At 42.0% G+C, this 25261-nt stretch overlaps 1 protein-coding gene across 9 annotated transcripts in view; it reads right to left on the bottom strand.

The window, feature by feature from the left end:
- Nucleotides 1-25261, bottom strand: part of KCNMA1 (potassium calcium-activated channel subfamily M alpha 1) — a 636705-nt gene that overhangs the window by 274202 nt on the left and 337242 nt on the right. For all 9 annotated transcript variants that reach the window (XM_088474944.1, XM_088474945.1, XM_088474948.1 and 6 more), the window contains exons 6-7: nucleotides 10592-10667; nucleotides 1611-1686 (exon numbers count right to left, since the gene is read on the bottom strand). In XM_088474944.1, the coding sequence (XP_088331070.1) occupies nucleotides 1611-1686; nucleotides 10592-10667 (152 nt within the window). The remainder of the gene's footprint in view (nucleotides 1-1610; nucleotides 1687-10591; nucleotides 10668-25261) is intronic.

Raw genomic sequence — 25261 nt, 5'->3', positions numbered from 1 at the left:
TCAATCCCACTACATTAAACCCATTTCCCAACACTTTTTACTTTTTCACCCCCAAAAATGACATGTCATTATTGGGCAAATGACAATTTTTTTTGCCTAATTAGTCACTAGGGGTAGGGTGTCCAAGGGGTTTTAAACCAAGTCCCGATATTTTTAGTAAAAAATAGGGGTTTTCCACAACTTTTCTGAGATGGGGAAAACTCTTCGCCGCTTTTGCCTATAGAGAATTTGCACGTGCGAAGTGTCGTGGCTAAAAGGATCATCGCACATACCCGGCTTATCGCGTCTAATTGGATACAGCCCAATATATCATTTGGGTAATATTTGTGCGCTATATACACAAGTAATATACAGATAAGATATATAAGAAATAATTAACATTTCAATAGCAGAACACCTGTCACTTTTAATCCATGTCTCGTGAATTATTCCAAGTGTGAAAACCACATAACCCCTGTGACATAGGGACTTCAATTAGCCACGTGGCTTACCCCGTGGCTAATTACCAGCACCGGACGATTCAATTACATTGTACAACAAATGAATACTTTTAATTTGTTTCCTTTCTAAAAATAGTCATACATTACTAATTTGAGGTCAAGAAAAACAAATGAATTCAGAATGTTTTTACTAGCTCTATTTTTTGAGCTACACTACTTGCACTATACTGTATGTACATTAGTAATATAGTAATAGTGAAAGCTATTTTAAAATAATCTGATATTTTCTTGATAGAAAATAAATAACAGTTGTTTTAAGTCAATCAATCACAAATAAGAACACAAAACGAAACAAACATATAGCATATGAAAGTACTATCTAATATAGTGGCCTATTCATGGGGGTGCTTTCTCTTTGCTTGTCGCTTGTACTCCTCTTCTGGGGCATCTCTTGTCACTGTACAACAGTAGTGATTCACCTGCCCTGATATCTTTGTTCCATTGCTGAAATGTCTTGGTGGAATCGCTCACTATGCTTGTCACTCAGTGCACCACAGTTATCTTGTGTGGGTAATCCCGTGAATCACATATATTTGAATAGGGGAGGGGACAAATAACTGATTCATTTAATTGGGTCATTAGGCCCCGCCCCCTCTGCGCGGACCGCAGATTGCTGGTAAGATTCTCTCCATTCTGCCCACTTCACTAGGAATACCTCTACCTCGTCATAAATGGGCTATATCTCGGAGCTCAGAGCTAAATGTCATATTCATTCTTTGCATGCTGAAATCAATTAGAAGTAACTATTTTCACATCGGAAACATTTTCATTGCTGTGCAGTGAATTATCAGGGTTTACCCCGTGCATTAATACCCAGAAGTGGACTTCTCCTTGCAGCTTCAGGACCTGTGTGGAAAGACATCGAGAAAAGGCATCCTCTGTGTTTTAACTCACAGCAAAAACCCACTGATTCACCAATTTACGAAGAATCAGTGGGTTAATAGCACGTATTATATCCTGGATTACAGTGTGGGGAAAAGGCTTATTCATTGAATAGTATTTCCCTGCGCACAGCGATCATTTAACTGTGGGGTATATTCCATGGCTAATTGAATTCCCCAGAAAACAGTAAAAAAAAATAATATAAGGACAAACAAAACAAAAACTCACCAAATGAATGAAGCCTGCTGCTGTCAACCAAGTACTGATAAATATGGAGCAAAGGTTCACCAGCTTAATGGAATTACTGAAAAAGAGAAAGCGTGAAGAATCTTGTTAGATATACGCACAGAGGAGTACAGTACACACACAGAATCAGGACTGCAGGAAATAATATCACACGCACATTTTTATTAGCCCCCTCGTTGCCAATGTCATTTTCTGTCATATTGCTAGTTCTGGGTAGCCATTAATTTAATTTAAAAATATCCTATATCCTTTAAGTATATAGGTATAATATAAAGTAACAGCAAAATGTACTTAAATTAAACACCATGAAACTGTTGTTAAACCATTGCTAAATTTAATAAAGAATTTGCAACAATATAAATATATTTGCATCTATTGTAAGATAACGCTTTCACATATTATCATTTTCACCTTACAAATACACCTGAGGACACTATTTCCAAATCTTCAAGATTTATTTTTGCTTTCTCTATTTTTAGACTAGATTAGTATAAAAAAAAATAGTTGGCACTGAGATGCTGCCAACATCTGGGGAAAATCCGCATTCAGAAGTCTTCTGCATGGATGTAAACACCCACAAGATAAATACCCAACTGTGTTGCACTAATGCACTGCATAAGGGATATGTATTTCTAAAGATGTGTATATATGCCCTAAGCAACAGAGATTTAAAAAACAAAGAAAATCTCTGTAATGTTAATGTAGTACAACAAGAGTACATTAGATTTTATACAACATTTTTCGGTCACATACACATTTCAGAATGTTGTATTTGTTACATACAGTAACAATATAACTGTACTAAATGCTGTTTACAGTGGAAAACATATATATGTCAACCAAAAGACCATTCTAAGGGGGGATATGAATTCATCTCTAAATGTATGTAAACAGTGGAAACTATAATAAGCACACTAAGGCCCTGATTCAGAGCCGGACGCTCTGACCAGAGCGCTCGCTCTAAATCAGGGCCCACCTCCATTAATATGGAGCGTCCTCCTGGACACTCGTATAGCTGTGGGTCACCACCCACAGCCTATACGAGCGTGCAACAAGATGGTCACGATGGTCTTGACCATCGCGGCCATCGAAACTGCGAGCAGAAGCCTGCGGTTGGGTCTTTCAACCGCAAGGCCAGGAGTGCCGTCTGGCAGGCACGCCCCCGGCACACCCACCAAAGGGGGCGTGCTGTCAGTCACCATCGACAGCACGCCCCCTTTGATGAGACACTCCGAGCGAAGGAAAGTCCTTCGCTCGTCAGGTCTCGCGCATGCGCACGACGGAGCTCCCTCCGTCGTGCGCATGCGCAGTGGGGACCATCGACCCACTTGCGAGCGGACAGCCGCTCGCGAGTGGGTCTGAATGAGGGCCTAAGTACTTTTGTTCTATATTGTAAAATACTGTCTCTCTCTATGGGTGGAATCTATTTTGTTTTAATGCTGCCGCAGCTCCCGTCTACAGTGACGGGAGCTATTCAGTTTGTTTATGCGGGTGCCCATTATTTCTGCTTGCACCCTTCTGAGGTTGCGAGCAGAAATCTACCCAAAGTAAGGCTTTTGGGTGCACAAACTCATTGCGCCGAGTAGATTGCATGAATTTAGCTTCTTTACACAGTAAATCCCAGTGCATTTGGGTGCGACATGCGCGTTAAGTAATGGGTGCCCGTGGCACTCGCGCCTGTCGGCAAAGCAAATTAATATTGTCAACCGGTTGCCTATTACTTACAGGTGCCCAAAACCAATTGAATATTCCCCCCTACTATTAATTTGACTCCACCCCCTATGTCTTGCAGTGTATAGGAATTTGCTCATCTTGTATCCCACCAAATAAATTACATTGTAATGAATCCGCACTCTCATCAGGAATATTATTCCTGATGACAGTGTGGATTAATTAAATACACTTAAAAGGTTGATACATTACACTGCTACAATGTCTCATTCATTTAGCTATGAGTCCCGAACCTTATGGATGTATATTTGCTATTTATGTGAAGGCATGGGGCAAGAAGACATTGGTACTGTGAGTGCTGGATTACTTTGTATGTTGTTCAGTATATACAGTGGAGTCACAAAGGTGGTGCAGGCCACACCCAGGTGTCACCCGCCGATGGGTGACACCAAAGTGCAGACTCCTCCTCAGACTGGAGCTGGGCTCTGCACTATAGCACTCGGCACCTGACACAGTGAGGGAGCCGCCGCTGCACACAGAGTGGTCCCCGGTGGCAGTCCGCACTTCCGAGACCCCTGGAGTGACTAAAACGGAAGTTTGAGCTGCACGACCACGCCCCCTGCCCGCGAGGCCATGCCGCGCACACTACAACCCTCCCCGCACCGGGTGTCACCACAGGGAGGGACACCACTGAGTATACAGTATATATATATATATATATATATATATAAAATTTCTGAGCAATTGCAACTACCAATTCACCGGCTGGCCCCTCTAGGTTCAGATTTGCCAAGACTGGCAAAGTGTTGAACAGTAGGTGACATCTTGTGTTTTTAGATACCACTTTCAGATATGGAGAGATTTTCTAATGTTTGAGCACTTTTGACTGTCTGGAAATTAACACCAAGGCATAAGCTCAGCTCACTTACTGCCTTATGCTAATGAAAAGTTACGCAGCAGTAAAGCGAGGATCTGTGCTGCTTAAAGCAGGAAGACGCTCCGCTCACTGTTTTTCAGCCTACTAAAGCGTCAAACGCCACCATTAGTAACGGCATTTACGCAAGCCCCATGCTAAGTACAAGAGATCCATGTAAAACAGGTGTTCCTTCCCCATAAGCACCACTCAGAATAGTACAGAACACTAGCTACACACCCATGGCACTACCACAAGACAGAACAGTTCCTGCGATTGCATTGTCACCACCCAGATCCCACCCCGAAATTCCCATTTCTCGCAAAGAAAAATCTGGTCAAGATACGTGTGACTCAGAAAGAGGAAATTTACTATTTATGTGATGAGGGAAGATAAATGCTTTACACTGCTGCAGCTTCTGTCATTGAGTTCTGAGTCAGTGTAGGGGTTAAGCCTCTTGCTGCTTTTTCTCTATGGCCAGACGTTGGTTTCATGAATGAGATTTAATTGTAATCCTAATGCCTCAGTGGATGCCCACCCACTCCCATCTGTTAACCTTGTCACACAAAGATCAAGACAATGATAAAGTCACACACACACAAAACATGATACAAAATAAACTTAAGCATTAATAGACTACAGAAAAGAGAGTTAAGCATTTGGGTTATATTTTGATTTTTTTTTTTAAAAAGAGCAGAGCCATAGCAGGCATTTTGTCAGCCCCCATCACCCCCTATTTGCCCCATGACGTAAAGCAGAGGATTTGGGAGCAGCTGAGTAGCTGGGAGCAGTGTGAGCCATAATGACACGCTGCTGAGCGCCTCTCCCTGGAGTGCTGTTTTATCACCCCACTAGCAAGAGAAGGGTATATTTGTGGCAGAAACAATGCCAGCCCGCTGCTCCAATGTTCTTGGTAAAATAAAAAAATGAGTGGACAGGCACTGTACATTGCCACCCCTAAATGACAGGGACACTGCCATAGAAATGAACGGGGAAGCGCTGATTGTCTGAGAAAAGACACTGCTAGAGAAACTGCTCCCCCGCTTAATGTACAGTGCCTGTCCAAGTGGTTCCGCTTGTTTGTTTTTCTTTGGGATGCCTACTGGGAATGAAGAGGAGTCCATCCATGGATTTGTTAAGTATGTAATGTAATTGGTTTATTTAGGATGTGTGTGTGGGGCTGGTGGGGGCGATTTTTTTTTTTTTTTTTTTGTAATGATATTTTACAACTGCCGGTGTCATAGTCTAGTGGTTATTTTAATATTTTCTTTGCAGGTGGGCTACAGATGCCAGCGGGCCCATAATATCCAGGCATGCTGGCATTTGTTCCACAAGTGCCATCATGCCGGGGCTGGTTTGCTGGGACTTTTAGTCTACCTGTAACAAACAATATTTTCAATTATTTAACCAGTAACCCGCACCCCCTGCCACCATAGCCACCACTCCCGCCTCCAAGATTTTGCCCGCACTGCTCCCCACCTCTGGAACTCTCTCCCACTGCCCATCAGACTCTCCACCTCTTTGCAATCCTTCAAACGGGCTCTCAAGACCCATTATTTCATCAAAGCCTTCCAGCTGTCATTCTAACTCCCTGATACATACACCTTCCTCCCCATCTGTGTCACCCCTGTTTGTCTTCCCCTCCCCTTTTAGAATGGAAGCTCTTATGAGCAGGGCCCTCTAACCTCTTGTACTGCTCCCTACTTTAGTTTCATCTACTTCTTACTCACCACTAGGGCACCTAACACTTGGCTGCTTATGCTCTGTTGCTTATCTGGGTGTTATGGTCACTAATGTAGCAATATATATTATCCATGTCCTGGTCCTATATTGTATTGTTCTGTAAGTCGCTTGTCTACAACTTGTTTATGTGCTTTGTAAGGCGCTGCAGAATATTTGCGGCGCCATATAAATAAATGATAATAATAATAATAATAATAATGTGCTTCTCCTACCCTCACTCATATGAACATCTACTCCAAACTCCCAACTGGGGCACTTAACACTTGGTTGCTGATGCCCTGTTATATGTTTGAGTGTTATGATCATTATTGCAGCAATGTTTATAAACTATGTTCTTATTCTGTATTGTCTTGTACTGTAAGTTGCTGTTTTATGTGTTTTCTCATTTGTTTATGTACTTTGTGAGGCGCTGTGGAACCCTTGTGGCGCCATATAAATAAAGGATAATAATAATAATAATAATAAAATAGCACTATCCCCCTCTCCCCTCCTGGCTGATTCCACCTGGTGCTGTTTTTTAGAAATTTGGGGGAAGCCCATTCCCCCCCCTCCCAGATTTTCCAATATTAGCTCAGATTAAGAGGTCCAGGGCTGGTTATTGATTTGGGGGGAGGACCCCATGCATTTTTTTTTTTACTATTTCTATACTTTCAAACCTAACGAAGCCTGCACAGATCATCAATCTGTGCATTGCTTACCACAAAATCGTCTGCCTCAGAAAGGTCTATTGTGTGGAAGGGTTTTCCATCATTTTATGGTATCGTTTTTAACTTCTATTTGCCATTGTTTTTTAACTGAACTGTCAAAACTGACTGCAAATATGCCAGGGAAAAACGAGACCGACGTCAGGTTTCAATTGAAATTAAACCTCGAGAGATAGTAAATATTGGTTCTTTTAGACAGCGACACGCCGTCTATGTCCATCGATTTTGGTGCAGAACCAAAACCAATGGTGAGTAAATTTGCCCCAAATAAAAATACACAACTCTATTTAATGAATGGTTTAGGACAGTTGAAACTACACACTAAATGACATACTATTTATCGCAATATCTCAACATGCTCAAATTAAGCATGCAATGACAAGAACCGAACATCTGAATTCCATGGTTCCATTAGTGTGGTTGAGTAGGACTATACACACATAGCTGTTGCAGTAATTGAGCCATTGCATTATTTTTCTATGAATGACAAAAACTGGAAGTATTGGTGGTTGATGGGAGACCCAGATGTGTGACAATTACAGAACAATGTGGTCTAGATCAACCAAATGTCCCAGCAATATCGGCACGTGCAAAATATGACTTTCCTATGAAAGTCTTACCAAATATGTTTACAAAAGATAAGCAATTGTGAAATTAGTGAATATTTTTTATAGTTTTTACATTTTAGAGTGGACGGTCTTTGATTTTTTTAAAACACAACATAAATTATGAATATTTTACACAGAGGTTGAGTGGTTCTGACACACTATAATCAAATACTTAAATTCAAACAATTTTCTTAATTTTTTAAACCCCCGTATATTGATGGAAAAGTTGTGCATATTATGAAATAAAATTCATGGTAAAGACAGCATGCACAGCTTATGAGATGGTTGCCAACAACGCAGCTTTTTATTACACAATTTACTACATAATCTATTGTCCGATATATCATTCTGATGTGAATCCCAATGATATATCTTGTGTATGCCCAAATCCATCGCTTCTGGCTATCGTTCATTAAATCGACCCATCTGCCGATGCGGTGTTATATCATGCAGCATGTAATGATACATTGCACCGGGTTGTGTAGGGTGTAAGTTACGTTTCATCGTATTGCTGGGTCGCCCCATTGTTTAGGTGTGTACCCAGTTTAAGCCATTCGGTATTTATTTATCTATGGCAGATAAGTAATTGCAAAGAATGCAAAGTTCAGCTTAAAACTATATGTTCTGAGGAAATATGGGCTACCATTTATTGCAAGTGTTTTAAGTAGAGATGTGTGGGTTCGGTTTTATTCATTTCTTATTGCCAAGTTCGGATTTCTCTTATTGGCCATCCAAAACATGTGATAGCCGGATAGCCAATATGATGCCGTTTTTGAGATCCGAGAAAAACTGCACATCTTTAGTTTTAAGGTGTCTCGTTGCATCAATGTGGAAATGTTTTATAAATTGATTCATAGATTGTACCTCACCCCAGATAGACAGCATACCATCTGGCCCTCTATATCTAAATTGTGTTAGAGAAATGGACAACTGAGGCATTTTCCATGTATTTTGGGATTGTAAACTTCTCCAGCTTAGCTGGGTTGCAGTCTTCGCTTTAATTAGACAGGTAACAGCAGCATCAATATCTCCCAATCCGCTGGTGGCTCTCTTTCATTATTATCTGGGAGATATATCATCATCAGAGGATATGTATATTATTGCCCATATTCTTGTAGCTGAAAAGATGGCCATTGCACAATTACAGTATGAAGTCCGCTTCTGTACCTAGTTTGAAAGTTATTAAAGGAAAGATACAGAAGCATTTTGAATTTGAGACGGCAAATTGTAAATATGCTTCTTCAGCCTCCTCTTATGAGATGGTTTGGATGGAGTCAATATAGGGAAAAATAGGTAGGTTCATCAAACCTTGCTCAGGTCGATTATTTAAGTCTTCTAGAATCCCCTCACTCTAGTAACTGAGATGTGGTTAATTGTAATTGATAACTGACTTTGTTTTATGTCTGTTCAAACCACCAGAATGCTTATACCATTTACCAATGTCTTTTATATTATATTTTCTTCTGTTTCATTTATTTGATAACTCAGTTGCACATCCAGGTTGTTTTCTGAGTACTCAGAAACCCCCCTGACAGAGATGAGAGCAGGCACCATGTTATTAAGCCCGTCCCTCACAGCAAAATGCCACAATTTGTGGGTCAGTGGGGAGGAGGTGGAGGCAATATGATGCGATTCCATTACAATCTCTTTATGTTTGCTCCGCCCACTCCCGATTGACCAGCAAATCACAACATTTTGCCACTAGCGGGAGGGGCCTAATAACACAGTGCCTAGTTTCATCATCACCTACAACCTGAAGCTGCTGCAAGGTAAGTGTGTTCGTGTAATGTATGTGTGACATATATATGTGTGTGTATATATATATATATATATTTATTTATTTATATATGCAAGTGTGTGCGTGTATATATTAGGGATGTGCAGGCTCGGATAGGTTCGAGTTTGCACGCCGAGTTCGGATTTTTCCCTCCAAAAAACGGGACTCAGAAAGAGGAAAAACGTCATCTTGCATGGACAAATCATCATTCCTGGACTTTTGTAACTCTAGTGAACTTATCCTCTGCAGCAGAGGTAACTATTGGTCTTCCTTTCCTGGGGTGGTCCTCATGAGAGCCAGTTTCATCATATCGTTTGATGGTTTTTGCAACTGCACTTGAGGATATATTCAAAGTTCTTGAAATTTTCCGTATCGACTGACCTTCATGTCTTAAAGTAATGATGGACTGTCGTTTCTCTTTACTGAGTTGAGTGGTTGGTGCCATAAATATGGATTACAACAGTAGTCAAAGAGTGGTGTCCACTGTGTACTAACCCTACCTCTGCACAACACAACTGATGGTCTCAAACACATTAAGGCAAGTAATTCCATAGATTGATTCTTGACAAGGCACACCTGTTAATTCAAAACCATTCCAGGAGACTACCTCATGAAGTTGATTGAGAGAATGCCAAGAGTGTGCAAAGCTGTCATCAAAGCAAAAGGGGGCTACTTTGAGGAATCTAAAATATAAAACATATGTGTTCTTTCATAGTTTTGATGTCTTCAGTATTAATCTACTATGTTGAAAATAATTTAAAATAAACAAAAATCACTGAATGAGAAGGTGTGTCCAAACTTTTGACTGGTAAGCTGGCCACACACCTGCACGACCAGCATACATTCCGATTAAGTATCCGACTCCCCGGAGCTCCCTGGCAGTCTTGGCAGCATGTTTGTTGTTTTTCTTAGCACAGGATCTGTCGTATGATTGATCCTGTGCTTCACGTGCTCATTAGGGAAACAGTCATTGAAATTGCACGATGGATCGCATGAACAAAATAAACAGCACGATCTGCACACGATAGGATGGAAACTATGGGCTGCACATCTGATCATAAGATCTGATTATCGGAGCTGCGGGAGCGCACATCGGATCTTATCTTACTAAAAAAATACACGATTTTCACAAGATCCATCATATGACTCATCGAAAATTGGGCAATCAGCCCGAAATCATGGCCAGCAGTACTGTATATAAATATATATTTATTTATTAGAAAGCCCCCCCTTCCCCGTAAATATTCTGCGTTTGCCCCTGTAATTCAATAAAAACTAATTTTTTAAAAATATATATATGTTCTGTTTTCACATTAAAGGTGTGACTGCTGTCACATATTTATGAATGAACATATATATATATATATATAGAATAATTTTATACTGGAATATCTGTTTCTTGTTATGGTTAAAATATAACCGAAGCAATGACAGGGAGACATGAGCTGTTACATTCAGATGTATTATATGCTTTGCACTATATTATATTATATTTACGTGAATGCAATATAGTTACTATACATAATGTATCTAGCTTATTTTCTCACCTTGTTTTTAAAATATTTAAAAATTGCAGAATTTCAGAAAACTGGATTAGCCGCAGAGCTCGTAGGAACCTCAAGCCTGTAAGAGAGAAAAGATCATAAACACACTTCACTCAATGGGAACATTATTCATTTCCATTAAATAGACAGACATCTGATAAGTAAATTATTTGTAATTATATAAATATATTATCATATAAATATATCCAGCTCGTCTGCTTCTCATGTTATTCACAATTCCAGGGCCAGCACTATCACTATAAGTAACCTAATTTGGTTTCTCAAAGTGCTAAGTTTTAGAGCTATGATGTCACAGCCCAGTACCTCATTCCCAGTCTGACAAGATTTAAGAAGGGGTCCTGCATCGCTCCACCAAATTTTAACCAGTAATATTTTACACTGAAGTTACTACACCAATATTTCCAGTTACATTGCGATTTAGAGCTGAGCCAGGACGCAAACCTCTCCCAACTGTAATCTGTCCACACATTTTAAATGGATTTACTCCTAACTCTATATTGGCCCATTATGTATTTTAAAACAGGAAGCATTTCTGCTGACATAATCATAAATTATGCTTAATCATGACAACACTGATCATATTTCTTAGCCACTTACACATCTGAAATCAGGGCTAGGAGTTTGCACCGCCACAAAAGGGGGTGATTAACAAGATCAAAATGGGGCTGTAGCCATGTCACTATGGTGGTGTGGCCACAGCCCTGGGTTTGTGTCTGGCACTTCTGATGTGCTTGGCACCTGCTAAAACAGCTATCCGAACAGCTATGTGTATCGACAGACAGGCAATATGTCGACAGGGTCAAATGGTCGACATGGTCAACATTATTACACACACAAATGGTCGACACAGAAAAGATCAACATATTTTTAATTTATTTTAACCCTAATGCTCACCCTTACCCTCCCCGTAGTGCCTAACCCTAACCATCCCCTTCCACAGCCTATCCCTAACACTGAAAATCATGAAAAATAATTTGTCGACCTTTACGGTGCTGGCCATTTTTGTGTTGACCTTTTGACATGATCGACCTAAATCCATATTAACCATTTAACTGTTGACCATTTGCATGTCAATCATCTGGTGTCGACCTATTGACTGTCTGTGTACTGTCTATCTTCCATCCGGATACCCCGAAAAACTCACATGCATTGTTACATACACCCATGGGTGTAACTAGGTATTTTTAGGCCCCATAGCAAAAGGTGAAAAATGTGTATAACACATGTCACTATGACAAGGAAGATGGGCCCCCGTCAGCTCTGAGCTCCATAGCAGCTGCACCCCTTGCACCTATGGTAGTTATGCCCATGCATACACCAGTGGCAGATGCAAGGTTATATTTGTCAAGCCTTGCTTTATGACATATGAGGTGTAAAAGCATGATAACAGACTGGTAGTGCTGCCTAATTTGAATATCCTAGCACATTTATTTAAATGCATTTCTAAGGTAAGACTTTCACATTGAGTAGCCAAGCCCCTTATGGCAAAATCACACACTCCAAGTGGGTCCCGCAATTGATATATCTGTGCTCCTTAAATGTTAAAAACAAGCAGTAAGCAGGGCTACAGGATGATCAGCTGGCACCAAATTATAGACTGTCCATCTACAGTTAGGTGCTGAAATCTAAACTATCTGTTGCAAGGAAACCGTAGCTTGTGTCACTGATATGGTGCATGTAACAAAATCTTTGCAAGAAAATAAATAAAATTGTATAAACTTGAAAGAGTAATTTGCCAGCAGAATGTGGGAATTATTTGCTTCACATTTATCATGCAACTCACACCTTGTGGCAACAATCTGCAGTATGAAGGATGATAGCCAACTAGGGCATTTTGTACATTTACAAGAACATTTTTTTTTTTTTTTTTTTTTAAGCTCCAGATTAAATTGTTTGAAACAAGGACAGTGACAAGGGCACATCTGATACTGGGTTACACTAAAGCCTATTGTGGGCCGATCACTTAGGGGCCAAGCTTATGATTATATGTACCGTAGGTAAAGAAGACCAGAGCAGAAGAATGCAATACATTAATAAAGAACTCAGTAATTTGACATTCTTTGCTTCTTCTTCAGTTCATAGTTATTCAGGTAAGTGCAATGATCAAAACATTGCTTTATTCATGGATTTGGCAGAAGGTCTCATATTTGGTTGTCATGGTGGTATTTTTACATGCAGGTAAAGATGCAGGGGTAAATGTAATAGCCTGCGCGATGCAGACATCGGCGAGTTTCCATAGAGTCTGATGTTTTAAAGGGGCAATCATTTAAAAGGCAATCTCTTACATTTACCCCGTAATGTTCACTCAACTAAAAATAAAAGTATATTCCACAAGTAAGATGATTTGCAATTGTTGTATCTATCTATCTATCTATCTATCTATCTATCTATCTATCTATCTATCTATCTATCTAAATCCCTGCTGGCTAAATCTTTTGAGATGTTATTTGAGCTTTCTTTTCTGGGGGAACTTAGTAGTTAGTATGCAGTACCTGCACCTTTTTTGGGGTTGTAATTGTTTATACTGATAGCAAGTTGTAGAAACGGGACAAAATCAGGGATATCATTTCAGAGAACACTTGTCCAGAGTGGGGAAGCTCCAGTAAATCTTTAGTCAATTTATAACTTTAGGTGAGTAATCAGCATTATTTTCTGAGTGTCGGCAGCTCTTTTCCCAGTCAAAATGCACCGATTTAACACAGATATATAAGGCAACGGACGTCCCATGGTTGGTGAAATCACAAAAGTTTTACACCTTTAAGTAAGTAAAGGTTCAGCAGAATACAAAAATAAAGTGAATAAATAAATATGGATAGGGAAGGGCAAAAGTCATTTTAGGCAACTGTATAACAAAATCCTAAATTTAATTTCCCAAAACCCAAATAGGGATATATATATATATATATATATATATAATGGATTGCTAGCTGAAACTTGAGTACAGACCCCCCAAGAGGAGACATAATAATTGGTACTGTAATGGTCTCCTTTCAACTCCCTGCAATCCTTATACCACCCCCCCCTATCTCCCTCTAATGGTTCTGTGGTATTTCCGCAATTCCACTGCCCAGGTACCATCAGAGTCATTATTAAGTGTGTGCTTCATTGAAGCATGTTACACTGTGAAGTGGCATCACCAAAAGTCAGCCATTGAGTGGACCAAATATGTAACCTAATGTTTTACCTTTTTACAGAAATAACATGGCTAGCATTTTTATTAATGCTAGAACAACTTATTTAAATGTGACTGGCTCTGAATACAGAGCATACTGGGGTAGATGTATGAATCAGTGAAAAGAGTGGAGAAGTGTGTCAGTGGAGAAGTTACCCATGGCAACCAGCTTCTACCTATCATTTTATAGAGTAGACTGTACTTGATAAATGCAACCTCAAAGCTGATTGGATGTCATGGGCAACTTCCCCAGTATTTTCACTGCTTCATACATGTACCCCACTGTTTCACCATACCCACCTACATTCCACTGCCAGGATGAATTAAATATATGCCTACCGTATTTTTCTATCAGAAATGGGATGATGGTGATAGTAAATCACATTTGTTTAAATTGCATGGAGATCCCTTTGTAAAGATTATAAAAAAAAAAAAGGATCAGCACGAATTATACCTTCATGTAGTCAGTACATTACAGTTGGAAAACAAAAAAAGGGAAAACCACTTACATAAGGCTAGCTTTACATAGAAACCTTTCTTTTTAAAGTATAATGCCCTTTGCAAAAAGGAGCAGTGAGATTTTACCAGAAAAGCACTCCTGATATAATCAAAAGTTTGTTAGAATGCCAACAATGGTACTGGAATACTTTGAACCAGTACAATGGTAAGCTCACCTATGTCTCATCAAACATGATCTTGACAGACTGCCCTGCATTTTGCTAAAGCTGGGTACACACTGGAGCAATGTTGTTCCGATTTGCCAAATCGGAATGATAAATCGTGCATACTGTGTAGTGTGTATGCACGATATGTGCACTCCCGCGGCCACATGCAAAGTCATCAGGTTTGATGTGCTGCACATCAAACCTGACGATATCGCATGCAGCACACATCGCTCATTGTGTACCTAAGGCATACCATAAGGCAACTAATCTACCATTGGCTACTTATACTACAGCTGCAAAGATTTTACCACATATCTATTAACTTCTGAATGTGTGCCAATACTAAATATGCTGCATACACTCACAAAGAGAATGGACGCATATGCCCTGTATCTGCACCTACTTACCACTGGTAAGGCAAAACAATGGAGGGAAATATTCATATAAATACGGAAACAAGCAAAAATGATGATGATGGCTTGGCATAAACCAGGCGCATATCATATCATGAGATTTGATCGGCTCTGTATATGTGCAGAAATACGCTATTTTTGTGTTGGTTTTTTCCAATTTTAATTGACACCAATTTTGCAAACACACTTACATCGGAGTTAGACATAAGGATCTTTCTTTTTAAGTTGGATGCAGTGCTTCTTTGCAAAACACATGCACACAATACATTCTAACGCTTATATCCTTATGTAGATTCAGTCCATTTTGCACTTAAAGAGGTTAAAAAGGGGGTAGAAAGGTGGAGGGGGCATAGAAACGCTGGGCAAGTGCAATATGGGCCCGTTCACAGAAATGCTTGTCAAGAGATCTTGCTTGATCACTCCCGCAGACACAAAATACAACGAGGAGATTCACAACAACGTAACAATGGGATACACAATGAGACACAATGTATAATAACTAGTCCTGTCATGGTATGGGACATTTTTACGAATACATTTGTGAATGTTACAATACAGATTGTTTATATTGAACCAATTAGTATTATCCATTCACTAGTTGAACAACAATAGTAATGTATTTGGTCATTGTTATACCATTACCTCTGTTAGTTTCCTTAGTAGCTCCTAACATTTCTGTCCCAGAGGTATTATAGATGTTATATAGTTATTTTACAGTTACAGTAGGTGTTTATGACAAAATATAATAGCCCGGCAAGAATAACCATTTTTAAATTCTAGATGTGGCATTCTAAATGACGTCAATATTGAACTCAATTGTACAATGTATTTACACATGAACACAAAGTATGGAAAACAAATCATCATCTTACGGAAAGGTAGACACCCTGAAAACAAGAGCTATAGAAGGTAACACACATCCAACTCTTAAAATATTACAAGTCACCAAGGATATTCCATGACCATTTAAAACACAAACCTGAGGTGTTACAGTCAAGAACTGTTGCTGAAAACAAATACTGCTGATAAAGAATAAAGAATGCTGTGAAGGGAGTGCACATGCATCTATGAGAATGCCAAATAGCTCTTACCCCAGTAACAAGCCATTCTATAGCAAGAGGCCAAGGACTGGACCCATCCAGGTCTTTCTGCTTTATCCCCTCCACCAGGACCATGCCCAGCTTTGACTCTATAGCCATTCTGGTACAGGTCTCCCAGAGATTTCTTGCGTCTCCTCGTAGTTCTGTATACTTCGCTCCTTGTAGCCCCCTCTGGAGCCCGATAGACCAAGATCTTGCTGGGTATCATTTCTCCCAATAAAATAAGTAACTGTGGAATTTACTCTGCATGTGCCGTGATGTCAGGGAGTATGGAGTGCAACCCTTGTCCTCAGAAGACATAGGTCTGATCCATGAACATATAGATGCTGCTGACCAAGCTAAGATGGATCAAGGGAAGAAAACGTCTAAATAGAAAAGGCAAGGGTTGCTAGATTATAGCTTGTCAAAGAGATCATGAAGCTATCCGGAGATCATGTAGAAGAAAGGTAAAGCTACAGAAAGGAAGAGAAATATTAGATGCAGCTTCAGGATACTGGTCTGCACATATTACCAGCTGATCCTTCCCTGCACAGTGCTTTAAAATCCTCTATTTCCTATCACAATATTAAAGCTTAAGCTCCTTTTGGACACTCTATGGAAGTGTGTTCTGGCTATAGCATCCCCTCCCACAGCTAAATGTGCCAATCCTCATATCCAGCGGATGAGGGTGTAGGGAAGATTAGCAACCTCTTCCATCCAACAGGAAGAGAACAGGAGCATGTTACTAGAGCAAAGCAGATATTACAGTATTGAATGTTGTGTAATAATATGGTCATTCACAATAATATTGCTAGTGCAAGGCAACATTACATTTAATATATACAGTAGTCTAAGAAACATACTTTTACTGCATTCCTCCAGCAAACAGCAGTGGGTTGTGTAGTCTGACATAATAGCAAGAGCTATTATTTTTACATTCTAACTATACTGTAGAACTGCTAGTATATGAGTGTACTGCACAATTCTACACTGGCAACATAAATATTGTATTTTCTCTGACTCACTTGCAGGTGAAAATAATCAAGGGTCCTTGATACCATGGGGCTGGGGTACTGAAGGGGCGGACTAAATATGGGAGGCGTGGCCATGACCCTATGGGAAAAAAATAAACAATGTAAAATTATATGTGCGGTGTCCCCCTCAGCAGCTGGCCCAGGCCCCTGCCAACTTTTCTGGGTAATTAATACCCACTCTCCCTCTTCTTAGCACCACTGAAAATTATTCAGTGGATGTAAAAATTTAAAGAAAATAAATGTTTACCTAAAATGTTGATCAACAAACAAAATAAGCAATAAACACATTCTCACTAGATATAGGATAGACAGAAAAAGAGGGTTAATGCAATAGTAGATGGAACATGACAGATACATTTACATTGGAAAACAGGACTTCAATGCACTGCATGCTTAGAAGAATCGGGACGGCTGGAATTGGTATGTTTCCCTTCTTTCTGGGCAAGACCCACTGTTGTAGCTGTGATTCCGCCACTGGTCGAGGCTGACATCCAAATAGCAGGCAAGAGGAACAAAGGAGAGTATAGTGTTGTCCAACAAAGGGAAGATGATGAGCTCAGTTTTAGACATGTTGAGCTAGTGTTATTCATGAGGAGATAGCAGAAGAGCAGAGGACTGAGTCTTGTGGCACCCCAATGGGTAAGAGATAGAGGAGGGAAGGAGGAGCTGGAGGCATAAACAGAAAAGGAGCTGACTAATGATGAGATATGAACCAGGAGAAAACAGTGCCATGAAGAGAAAAGACATGAAGGTTGTGGAGATAGAGAATGCATTCAACAATGGAAGCAAGCAGAGCAGTTTGGGATGATGAGCTTGGGGACCTTTATCCACGGCGGAGATAAATCATTAGTGACCTCCCTTAGTTGAGGCAGTTTCAAAGGAAGAACCCAACTGGAGGGGTTTAAGAAGGGAGAAACAAAATGTAAAAACATTTAAGGCTAGACACAGTGGCATATCTATAATAGGTGAAGGGTGTGCAGTGAACACGTGTTTCTGGGTCCAGGGTGCACCACACTGTACACCCTGTACCCATGTATTATATTTACCTCTCTAGAGTTCTGCTTCAGCAACAGTGACGGTGGAGCACAAAAAACACCTGAGGAAATGGCCACTGCATCGATTTTCTAGAGATTTGCGCATTCGCAATAGAAAAACCACAGGGAATATAGTGTCTACACCAAGTTGCTGGAGACCTGCGCGCAGTAGAGTCTAGGACAGTGCCAGAGTCTTCACACCTGCATCACCCGAGATTGAGGAGAGGGCCCACATGTAGACTGCACAAGGCCATCTCCTCTCTTAAGCTATCCCTGGTTAGACATATTTTTTAAAGGAAAAAGTGTAGGTGATGCTGGTGGATAGGGTCAAGCTGGAGAGGCATGGCCAAGGGAACAGGTAGATGGAGAAAATGGCCAGTGTCTATACTTTGTCGTCAGAGACAAGGTGGAAGGGAGACTGTGGGATGGGTAGATGAGGAGGAGTGGAGTAATGTGGGTGTAGATTTCTTGACAGATGAAAACAATTTTAGTGGTGAAGTAGGTGGTAAAGTTAAGCAGCACCATAACAAGCTGGCTGGGCACGGTGTGCTTGCACCAAGAAGTGCACCACTGCCCAGAGCACCCTGAGGACATTCCGTGCAGCTGCACAGACTGCAGGATACCTGTCTGGAGTGTCCAAAGGATGCTCCAAGTGGCACTGCAGCAGCTATACTGGCTACAGGGTGTTGTTCCAGGCACCCTGATAGCCAGGAGCAAGGGCCGTGGGGCAGTGACTGTGACACCCCCCAGGCCCTGCGCTGCACATTTCAAACACTTCTAGTTAGGGCCCTTAAGGTAAGTGCAGTAAGGGAGAAGGCAGAAGAGTAAGCTAAGACAAATGGCTTGATGCAGTGATGAATGCAAATGGTACCGTGCAAAATCATGCATAAGTTGCAGCTGCCGGTACATTAATTGAGATTCCCACTTGCGGGATCTCAGATCTGACACTTGTGTACAAAGACAACCATCAGTTGCACATCAGTCGATCATCAAACTTCTGAGTAACCCTATGGCTACTAAGACTGGGCGCTAGAACTTCGCAACTGCAGGCTGAGACATGCCCTGAGAACAGTTGCAACATGTCTGTGTTTGAGTTGCCACCACTCGGTTGCTTCCCACAAACAGTCCCTGCCTGCCAATCACTTTGCGAATAAATTCTCACTGTGACCGCCATCACAGGACCATCGTAGCACATGTGCTTGCACAGTAGAAACAAAATCGCCCATTTGTGAGAACATCGGCATTGCATGTGTCTCTGAATCAGGCCCAAAGAGACAATGTGGTGTAAATAAGAGACCTACTGTAAAAGAGGTTTTGTGAGAGAATGCAGAGCTCTAGAATGAAAGAAGAAAATGAAACCCTGACTGGTCTGAATGTCGACATTCACAATGTTAGATTGTCGACAGCCAGAATTTAAATATCCAATTTTAATTTTAGGGTTAGATTAGGGTTAGTCTACAATTAGGTTAATGTAACATGATAAATGCATTAGAATTCGCATTTCCAAAATGTCAATATTCACAATGTTGACATTTTGGCAAAGTTGACATTCTGAACATGTCTAAATTCAGACCATATCAACATTCTGGATGTCGAGCCGTGTACACACTAGGTGATGTGTCATCCGATCCAGCGGATAGTACGACATATCGTTCACATCGGGCAGTGTGTACCGGATTTGTCGCTGATGATGCGGGCTCCCACGCATCGTCAGCGACAACGCCCGTCGGACCTGCATGCAGTGTCGACGGGCGATATCGTCAGCGGGAGCCATGCTGTCGAATGCAGCATGGCCCCCGCTGTCGTTCCGTCGCTGCCGGCACAGGCAAGTGTATGTGCATTGCTGATGCCGGCACCCCTGCCGGGACCCGCCACGGACGACATCGTACTGGGTACACAGCTTCAGGCTTTGATTAGCTCATATGATCTTTAGTAAAAAAAATAAAAACATTAACCAAAGAAGCTTATCTAGAGATAAGAGTCATACAGTAGATTGTTATGCAGCTCTACAAATATATTTAGCATAATAAAGGAATGTCAGATGAGAAGTTTTTCAAGAAGAAGTAGAATCTTTATAGTATATATTGTCCAATACATTATATCTACACTGGAGGGCAGCCTTTCTACAGAAATGATTTCAGCTACAAGTAATGAAGGTGGTTTCTCCATACTGTATCGTTTCAGAACATGCATGATATTATAATTTAGCAATTGTGGATGTTATAATAAGAGTTTGCATTTTCATAGGACTACAACATCAGTTCCGGGCAATTTTTGGCAGTGGGGCAATGCAAAAATAAACATCTCCTTCTGTGTCAACAGGATATACTTAACCTTGTCCCTTCATTAGAGCAAAATTTCCTTAGTACTACCGTTAAGAAATCATTTGACCATCATTTTATTATGAAATGAGTTGAGGAAGTAAGGGACAAGCGAGATGAAGAGTGTTGTTTATGTACCAGGTATTTCAGTTTTCGATTCTTAGTTTTGTTACGTTAAAAATATAAAACCAGGCACACATAGGTGCGCAAACAACTTCTCATTGAATTAGACAAGCCTTTAAAAAATTCAGCTTGTTTGCTGGCTGCAAAGCACTATTTATAAAAAAAGGAAGACGGGAACACGCTACAGCTTTCATCTGTGTCCCCCAGCTCATACAATGTTTATATAACTGCTGAATACTCTCAAGAACACTCTCTAGGGAGCGGATACGTGGAAGGGGTTGGGGGCATATTTGATATGAGAAATGCAGAATTCATATGACAATGGGCCTGATTCAGACCCGATCGCTAGCAAGCGATCGCTTGTAGAGAGCAATGTTTTGCAATGTGCGCATGTGTATGCATCGCAGTGTGCGTGTGCGAACTAGTGCGAGCGATCAGGAAGTACTCACTCGCCCAGCATAGACAGCTCAGCTGAATGAGTGACAGGTCAAGCCGTTTGTGGGTGGTAACAGGGGCTGGACATTATAAATGGGGGAGTGGAGGTGCGAACGCAGACGTGCCTGAGAACTAGGGGTGTGCACCGGCCACTTTTCGTGTTTTGTGTTTTGGATCTGGATCTTTCTTCATGTTTTGGATCTGGATTGGTTTTGCCAAAACCACCCTTCCGTGTTTTGGGTTCTGGGTTTTGTGTTTTGGATCTGTATTTTTTTGAAAAAAAGCATAAAAACAGCTAAAATCACAGAATGTGTTGGTTTTTCTGCTCCTATGCTATTATAAACCTCAATAACCTTAATATCCACTAATTTCCAGTCTATTCTGAACACCTCACACCTCACAATAGTGTTTTTATGTCCAAAAGGTTGCACCGAGGTAGCTGGATGACTATGCTAAGCGACACGAGTGGGCGGCACAAACACGTGACCCATCTAGGAGTGACACTGCAGTGGCAGACAGGATGGCAGTTGAAAAACTAGGCCCCAAACTGTACATAATGCAAAGAAAAAAAAGAGGTGCAAGATGGAATTGTCCTTGGGCCCTCCCACCCACCCTTATGTTGTATAAACAGGACATGCACACTTTAACAAAGCAATCATTTCAGCGCCAGGGTCTGCCACACGACTGTGGCTGAAATGATTGGTTCGTTTGGGCCCCCACAAAACAAGCTGGCAATTAATCTGTCCCTGCACAAACTGGCTCTACGGAGGCAAGATGTCGTCCTCATCCTCCTCATCCACCGATTCCTCACCCTCTTCAGTGTTGTGTACATCCTCATCCTCACAGAGTATTAACTTGTCCCCACTGGAATCCACCACCACAGGTCCCTCTGTACGTTCTGGAGGCTGGTCTCCCTGGAAGAGTTGATAATTAATTTGATGAACATCATCTTCTCCACATTCTGTGGAAGCAACCTCCTACGCCTTTCGCTGACAAGGTTCCCGGCTGCACTAAACACTCTTTCGGAGTACACACTGGAGGGGGGGCAACTCAGGTAAAATAGAGCCAGTTTGTACAGGGGCCTCCAAATTGCCTCTTTTTCCTGCCAGTACAGGTATGGACTGTCTGACATGCCTACTTGGATGCTGTCACCGATGTAATCCTCCACCATTCTGTCAATGGTGACAGTATCATATGTAGTGACAGTAGACATGTCAGAAATTGTTGCCAGGTCCTTCAGTCCGGACCAGATGTCCAAACTTGGTCCTGCCTGCCCTGTATCACCGCCAGCGGGTTGCTTAGGATAGCTAAGTTTTTTCCTGGCAGCCCCAGTTGCAGGAGAAAATGAAGAAGGAGCTGTTGACGTGTCACGTTCCGCTTCAGCTGACAGTGTGTTCACCAGCAGGTCTTTGCACCTCTGCAGGCTTGTGTCGGCTGGAAAGAGAGACACCACATATGCTTTAAACCTAGGATCGAGCACGGTGGCCAAAATGTAGTGGTCTGATTTCAACAGATTGACCACCCTGGAATCCTGGCAAAGCGAATGAAGGGCTTCATCCACAAGTCCCACATGCCCAGCGGAATCGCTCCGTCTTAGCTCCTCCTTCACTTTCTCCAGCTGCTTCTGCAAAAGCCTGATGAGGGGAATGATCTGACTCAAGCTGGCAGTGTCTGAACTGACTTCACGTGTGGCAAGTTCGAAGGGCTGGAGAACCTTGCACAACACGGAAATCATTCTCCACTGCGCTTGAGTCAGGTGCATACCCCCTCCTTTGCCTATGTCATAGGTGGATGTATAGGCTTGTATGGCCTTTTGCTGCTCCTCCATCCTCTGAAGCATATAGAGGGTTGAGTTCCACCGCGTCACAACCTCTTGCTTCAGGTGATGGCGGGGCAGGTTCAAGAGTGTTTGCTGGCGCTCCAGTCTTCGGCACGCAGTCGCTGAATGGCGAAAGTGGCCAGAAATTTTTCGGGCCACCCAAAGCGTCTCCTGCACGCCCCTGTCGCTTTTCAGAAAATTCTGCACCACCAAGTTTATTGTGTGAGCAAAACATGGGATGTGCTGGAATTTGCCCAGATGTAATGCCCGCACAATATTGGTGGCGTTGTCAGATATCACAAATCCCCAGGAGAGTCTAAGTGGGGTAAGCCACTGGGCGATGATTTCCCTCAGTTTCTCTAAGAGGTTGTCGGCGGTGTGCCTCTTACTGAAACCGGTGATACTCAGCGTAGCCTGCCTTGGAACGAGCTGGCGTTTCTGAGATGCTGCTACTGGTGACGCTGCTGCTGTTGCTGCGTAAGGTGATACATCTACCCAGTGGGCTGTCACAGTCATATAGTCCTTAGTCTGCCCTGTTCCACTTGTCCACATGTCCGTGGTTAAGTGGACATTGGGTACAACGGCATTTTTCAGGAAACTGAGGACACTTTTTCTGACGTTTCTGTACAGTCTCGGTATCGCCTGCCTAGTGAAGTGGAATCTAGACGGGATTTGGAACCGGGGACACACTACCTCCATCAATTGTCTAAATCCCACTGCACTAATGGCGGATACCGTACGCACGTCTAACACCAACATAGCAGTCAAGGCCTCAGTTATACGTTTTGCTTCAGGATGACTGCTGTCGTACTTCATCCTCCTCGCTAAGGACTGTTGGAGGGTCAATTGTTTAGTAAAAGTAGTGGTGTTCCTACTTCCTCTCTGGGATGATGAACGACTCCCAGCAGCAGCAACAGCAGCAGCAGGAGGCGTAGCAATGCAGGATCCTCCGGAGGAATCCCGGATAGGAGAGTCAGTCATGCCAGTGACATGGCCTGCAGGACTACTTCCGATCCTGACTAAGGAGGAAATTGACGAGGAGGGAGTTGACGGTGTGGTTTGCAGGCGCTTGGATACAACAGGACAACGGGATTTAGGTGTCCCTGGACTGCTTACGGTCTTAGCCAAAGTTTCTGAACTTGACAGTAACTTTTTATGAAAACGCTGCAGGTGCCATATAAGGGAGGATGTTCCTAGGTGGTTAACGTCCCTACCCCTACTTATTTCACCTTTACATATGGTACATATGGCAAGACAGTTGTTGTCCGGATTTGGATAGAAATATTGCCAGACCAAAGAGGTGGAATGTTTGGTCTTCTGCCCAGGCATGACCGTGATGGGCTTTTTCATCCCACGGACAACTACTGTCTCCCCCGGAGCCTGATTTAAACAAACCACATCACCATCAGAATCCTCCTCGCCAACTTCCTCCTCAGCGCCAGCTACACCAGTATCCTCATTCTGTTGTACTTCAACAGTGACATCTTCAATTTGCATATCAGCAAGTGGACTGTGGGTGCTCCTTTCAGCACTTGCAGGGGGCGTGCAAATGGTGGAAAGAGCCACCTCTTCCCGTCCAGTGCTGGGAAGGTCAGGCATCGCAACCACCACCACACTTGGACTCTCCTTGGGGATTTGTGATATCTTCTTAGAACGCACAGTTCTTCGCTGTGCTTTTGCCAGCTTAACTCTTTTGATTTTTTTAGTGGGAGGAGGGCAGCCATCGTCATGTGAAGCTGAACCACTAGTCATGAACATAGGGAAATACCTTAGCCATTCCTTGCCACTCCGTGTCGTAAATGGCATATTGGCAAGTTTACGTTTCTCTTCAGATGATTTAAATGTTTTTTTCAAGGTCATTTTCCTGAACTTTGCCATTCGGGATTGTATGTGCCCTCTACTATGACATTGGGCATCGGCCTTGGCAGACGACGTTGATGGCATGTTATCGTCTATGTCATGACTAGTGGCAGCAGCTTCAGCACTAGGAGGAAGTGGTTCTTGATCTTTCTCTATTTTATTTTTAATGGAGAAAGTTTGGTCCTCCATTTATGTTATATCGATTTGATATATACGTGCGGCTAAGACGCACACAAACACAGAAAATATTTTTTTATTTTTGCTGGAGAGTAGTGCACTTTGTGGGTTACACCACCCTTTAAGAAATGAGCCAGCCGGCTCTTTACTTATGGGACACAGGCACACGCTTGGCGCTGCTCCTTTGTTGAGGCACGTGTGGCTACTGCGCACACAATTCACAAACACAGAAAAATTTTTTTTATTTGGTTTGGAGTGTACTTTGGGGGTTACAGCACCCTTTAACGGTCAAGCCAGCCGGCCCTTTACTTATGACACAGGCGCACTCTTGGCACTACTTTGTTGATGCACGTGCGGCTACTGCGCACACAATTCACAAACACAGAAAATATTTTTTTATTTGGTTTGGAGTGTACTTTGGGGGTTACAGCACCCTTTAACGGTCAAGCCAGCTGGTCCTTTCCTTATGACACAGGCGCACGCTTGGCACTACTTTGTTGATGCACGTGCGGCTACTGCA

This window comes from Taudactylus pleione, unplaced genomic scaffold (assembly GCF_031769625.1).
Source record: "Taudactylus pleione unplaced genomic scaffold, aTauple2 ptg000157l, whole genome shotgun sequence".
NCBI lineage: Eukaryota > Metazoa > Chordata > Amphibia > Anura > Myobatrachidae > Taudactylus > Taudactylus pleione.
This window is presented reverse-complemented; position numbering and strand designations above follow the sequence as displayed.